The 5,767-nt window shown below is 41.3% G+C and overlaps 1 protein-coding gene across 1 annotated transcript in view; it reads right to left on the bottom strand.

Annotated features, from left to right (window-relative positions):
• Nucleotides 1-5,767, bottom strand: part of ttc7a (tetratricopeptide repeat domain 7A) — a 42,415-nt gene that overhangs the window by 9,708 nt on the left and 26,940 nt on the right. The window contains exons 14-15 of the mRNA XM_037687557.1: nt 2,060-2,176; nt 1,373-1,485 (exon numbers count right to left, since the gene is read on the bottom strand). Coding sequence (XP_037543485.1) covers nt 1,373-1,485; nt 2,060-2,176 — 230 coding nt within the window. The remainder of the gene's footprint in view (nt 1-1,372; nt 1,486-2,059; nt 2,177-5,767) is intronic.

Raw genomic sequence — 5,767 nt, 5'->3', positions numbered from 1 at the left:
TTCTTGACCTGCCATTGTGTATCTATTCCTACCAAACTCAGCCGGTCGAAGCAGATGGTCCTCTTGTCCTGATCCTGGTTCTGCTAAAGGTTTCTTCCTCATGAGGGAGTTTTTCTTTCCACTGTCGCCTTCATGCTTGTTCAAGATGAGAATTCTGTGATGGAGTTAAACTCAAAGCTGCTCCTCAGATAAATAATGTTCAATTATTATTTTATATTTGAATGTTTCTGTTCAATTATTATTTTATACATGAATGTTTCTGTTCAATTATTATTTTATACATGAATGTTTCTGTTCAATTATTATTTTATATTTGAATGTTTCTGTTCAATTATTATTTTATATTTGAATGTTTCTGTTCAATTATTATTTTATATTTGAATGTTTCTGTTCAGTCCCTGAGACGACTTCTGTTGTGACTTGGGGCTTTATCAATAAAACTGAATTGAACTGAATTGAACGGTAATATCAGTAAACATGTACCCAGCCTCCCATCGGTTTGAAAGGCTCTGTTTTCAGAAAGAACTTTTGTCTTCACCACTGAGAGGGTCTAGCTTCACGTTAACTTTACAACAGTGTTAACGTGAAGCTAGACTTGATTGATGCAGGAATGTCCCAGGTAGCCTAGCGTTCAGGAAGGGTACTGAAACAGTGCATTATGGGATCTGTAGTTGTGTTATGGGTGTTTCATATTGCCAGGCCATTAATAACAATACGAGTATTATTAGACCTTTATTTTTACAGGTTAGTTCCCACTGAGCCTCGAAGACTCATTTACAAGAGAGACCTGTTGCATACAACATCCAGGCAGATGAGAAAAAGAGAACACGAGGATGCAGGGAGCCAAAAAACATCATGTCTCAGACCATTTCCTGGATGGGAAACAGTGTGAAAGATGCAAAAAAAGACCTCGCAACATAAAGCTGCAACATACAATGACATCATAATACATTTATGCATAGAGTAGATCTATATAAAATTATCTCGTGGGCCGGACTTTATTGTAAGCCAGGCTGGATGTGGCCCCTGGGCCTTGAGCTTGACATATTTGCGTCCACACCATCTAGGCCTCAGCCAGCTTGTAGAACAGGCAGTACAGGCAAATACCAAAGGTGCTGTCCATCCAGTGGGGCCACAGATGGGGGGAGAAAAGTGTAACTTTCACTGTTCAGATTAAAATGGATAGGTATTTTTTCTCAATATTAAAAAGCCCTCTAGTTAGTTAACGTTTGCTCTGATTAAAATGGTCAATCAGAATGTTATTCCTCCTCCTCTCTTTAAACCTTATAAATGTAATTATGTGCAGAGCTTTCAGAACATTCTGTCATCTAAATGAACCCAGAGGCAGATTCTGAAGAGGTTCTGAACCGACCTGTGGAGGCATCCTGGAAGTCAGGCAGGGTGAGGTGGATGGAGGGTTTCCTGACTAACGGACTCACATCGGACTTTTCAGCCACAGCTAAACTGCTGCTGTCATCGGTTTCACTGCAACACAACAAAATGTGGATGCTGTAGAGCTCTGATTAACCGCCGATGGACACACTTTGGACTAAAACCAGAACAATTTGTTAGTTTACGGTTGGTTTAAAGTTAGCTGATGGCTACCTTATGGTGAGTTTACAATGTTCCTTTGTCCTGATACCAATATGTGAAACTAGGCACCACATGCTCAGATACATTCACAGCTACTTCTGGTATTGAAGGTCAGATAGTGTTTTGGTTCTTTACATTTTATTGACTTTTATATACAGACGCATTTAGAAATTAATTTGATGTTGAGGCAGTTAGATGTCCTGAACAGATAATGTTGCCAGGTGTCAGAATGACAGCAGAGCAGCTGAAACATGAAAACCGTTTACACTGAGTGAATTTCAAAGAACCAGAACTAGGCATGAACATATCTGGTCCACAATGCATTGCAAAATACTGACACTGAGCAGTTACTGTAAGTCCATTAACTTATGATAAGCGGTGGTTTAAGGTTAGTTTATTACTTTACAGTTAGTTTCAAGGTTTGTTTACAGTTGGGTTAATGTTAGGGGTTGGTTAGTCTGCTCACCTGGAGCGACTGAAGTCATAAGACATTTGCCAGTGCTGCAGCATCTCCTCACAAATCTGCAGGGCTGCAGCGGGGCCAAACAAAACCTCTTCCAGCTTCACCTTCGTCAGCAGCAAACTGAAAGAGGAAACACACATGTACAAGTGAGATATTGAAATACACACTTTGATTGAAATCCACACTGCCCTCTCAGACTGATTCCTTGTCATCTTCAAGTGACGCGACAAAACAATGAAGACAGCTTTAAAACGGATGGAAAACTGAACCACGCACAGGAAATCGATGTTGGTCAAACTGATCACAGGCTTAGATTAGTGGATGCCAAGAAAATATTTAGCAAGCATATTGCCTGCAGCATACATCTATACCACTTCCTGGAGCGAGCGGCAGAGTGATGTTTTCAGACAGGAAGTCGGTCCCAGCAGTCCCTCAAAAGGTGTCCCCATTCAGTTTGTTGGTTCCTATAAATATTTGAGTATCTTGGTCGACTCACATCTTTCTTTTAAGCTCCATGTGGAAAACTTGATAAAGAAACTGAAAGTTAAACTGGGTTTCTTTTTCAGAAACAGGTCCTGTCTAACCCTGAGGAACGCCTTGTATCTGTGACTTTCCTTCCCTCCATTGATCACGGTGACATTATTTACATGAACGCTCCTACAAGAACCCTGCAGATGTTGGATGCTGCAGATGTTGGATGCTACAGATGTTGGATGCTGCAGATGTTGGATGCTGCAGATATTGGATGCTGCAGATGTTGGATGCTGTCTATCTCGGTGCACTAAGATTCATAACTGGCTGTGATTATCGTACCCACCACTGCACCCAGTATTCACTGGTTAACTGGTCACCATTAACTTCTCACAGACTCTCTCACTGGTACATCTTCATCTTTAAATCACTTCCTGGTCTGCTGCCTTCATACATCTCCTCCTACATGTCTCTGTGTGAGTGCAGCTACAGCGTGCGCTCTCAGGACATCATTACCTGCAGTGTTCCCTCAGTGAGGACTGAACTAGACAAAAGGACCTTCTCCTACTCCGCTCCTGTTTCCTGGAACATCTTGTAAAAAGACCTGAAGCTCTCGACCTTTGACCTCTCTAAGTGACTTCAAACATCTGTTAAGTTCCTGCAGATGTTCCTGTTTGTAGTTTTCTGCATAGTTTTATAATCTAGCTGGGTTTTTTTCTTTGTGCTATTTTTCCTTTTGACTGTCCTTTTGGTTGCTATTTTGTTTTGATATGTTTTAAAACAACGAAATAAAAATTGTATGCCTCTTTTGTGACCGTCTATTGTTGTCCTTGTTACTGTTGTCATCACTCTTTGTTAAGAAATCAGGTCTCTCTTGTAAATGAGTCTCCAAGGCTCAATGGGATTAATCTGTACAAATAAAGGTTGAATGAATGCTCATGAATTCTGGGTAGTGTCCATTGCGGTTATAGATGGTTGAAATGATTTTCCTCCACAGGGTAGCTGAACTCTCCCTTAGAGATAGGATGAGGAGTTCAGTTATCAGGAGAGACTCAGCGTAGAACCGCTGCTCCTCCACATTGAGAGGATTCAGTTGAAGTGGTTTGGGTATCTGTTAAGGATGTCCCATGGATGCCTCCCTAGGGAGGTGCTTTTGGCATGTCCATACCATTTTATTTATAGAGCACTTAAAACAGCGACAAGAACAACCAACGTGCTGTACAGACAGAACAACAGGTAACATGTCCAACTGGGAGGAGACCCCGGGGAAGACCCAGGACACGCTGAAGAGACTGTCTCTGGATTGGCCTGGAAACATCTTGGGGTCCCCCTAGAAGAACTAGAATGAGAATAAAGAACCTTGAACTTGAACATATGGAATGATGTTGAAGAAAATGAAGACCAGGGTGTGTTTATGTGTTGGGAGGGGGTGGGGGTAATGGATCAACAGAAGACGCCGTCTCCTCTGTGGTCCACACTGCTCTCACCCACCTGGAGCAGAAGGACTCCTACGTCTGTTCACATTTCAAATGACGTTTCAAAAGATTTTTCTTCCATTTTAAACCACATTTCAAGCCAGTTTCCTCCCCTTAACAACCCAGAACCACAGGCCCGTGGGGCATCAGCCCAAAGTAAGCCTAAAGCTAAAGTTAAACCCCCCGCTAACCAGGACCTGTTCACGTTTCAAATTATTCTTCCCCATTCAAAACCACGTTTCAAACCAGTTTCCTCCACTTAGCTGCCCTGAACCTCAGCCCCACAGGGGGACGGTCCAAAGAAAAAACAATACGTAACTAGGCCCTCGGTCAACCACCGACCCGTTCAACTGTCAAATGGATTTTCCGTGCTCAGTGAGACGCCCGTCGAGGAGCAGACTCTTGTTGTTGCAGCTCCATAGTTCAAAACGTGGCACCTGTGACTCAAACCACAGTTAAATGGATTCCAGGGTCCAGAGCAGGCGACACTGAATCCCACCTGAAACTACTGGCTAAAGCTAAATACAGTAAAATCATTATTCACAAGTAAAACTGACACTCAACTATGCAAATCAGAGATCACTAAAATTTATGTTGCTTCATTGTGTAACTTCTCAAAAACTATGTCGGACTCTATAGTTTTCTCCGGCCCCCTCCCCAACCTGTCCAGCAATGACATGTTCAGCTGGATGTCAGCTTTCAACCACTGGGCATCCAGGTGGTGTTCTGAAAACAGCTGGAGTGCATTTTGGAGAAAACGCGGTCTGATGTGGAGAGATGGAATCCATCCCACCTTCAGTGGAGCAGCACTTCTCTCTAAAAACTGATCTGATTCTGTTGAACATCTGGGTTGTTGACAATTAACGGTCCAGTCTAGAAACCAGTCCAGGAAGCAGAGGTGTAGTCCTCCACCTCTCTGCTGCTTCTCCTCTGTACACCACCCACACCCACATTGAAACAGTGTCAACTCGCCCACAGCTCAAATTAAATAAACCAAAAATCAGCTCTAAAAATATAAACCATAAAAATCTGATTAAAATAAACACAGTTACTTTACCAGAGCAAAATCATCAAATCATTAAATGTGGATTATTGAACATCAGATCTGTTTCCTCTAAATCCCTGTTAGTTAATGAACTGATAACTGATCATCATATTGATTTATTGTGTCTGACAGAAACTTGGCTACAACAGGAGGATTTTGTTGGTATAAATGAATCCACTCCTGTTAATTATTTAAATGTTCATGTTCCTAGAACAACTGGCCGAGGTGGAGGAGCAGCTTCTATTTTTCAGTCAGGATTATTGATTAATGCCAAACCAGTTATTAGTTATGATTCTTTTGAATCGCTGTCCCTCAGTCTTTCTCATCCAAAATAGAAATCAGAAAAGCCACTTTTACTAGTTGTTATATATCGTCCACCAGGAGCTTACTCTCAGTTTTTGTCTGAATTCTCAGAATTATTAACTGACTTATTATTAAATACTGATAAAATCATCATAATGGGTGATTTCAATATTCATGTGGATGTTGAGAGTGATAGTTTAATCATAGCCTTTAATAATTTAATAGACTCATTTGGTTTTACCCAAAACGTCCGCACATGTACTCATTCTTATCATCACACTCTTGATTTAGTTCTGACCTATGGTATAGAGATTAAGGACTTGGTAATAGTTCCTCAAAATCCTGTTCTGTCCGACCATTTTTTAATAACCTTTGAGTTTACATTAAATGACTACACAGTCACTGAGAGTAAATTTC

This window comes from Nematolebias whitei, chromosome 1, assembly GCF_014905685.2.
Source record: "Nematolebias whitei isolate Nwh7 chromosome 1, NemWhi1, whole genome shotgun sequence".
In the NCBI taxonomy this organism is placed as follows: Eukaryota; Metazoa; Chordata; class Actinopteri; order Cyprinodontiformes; family Rivulidae; genus Nematolebias; species Nematolebias whitei.
This window is presented reverse-complemented; position numbering and strand designations above follow the sequence as displayed.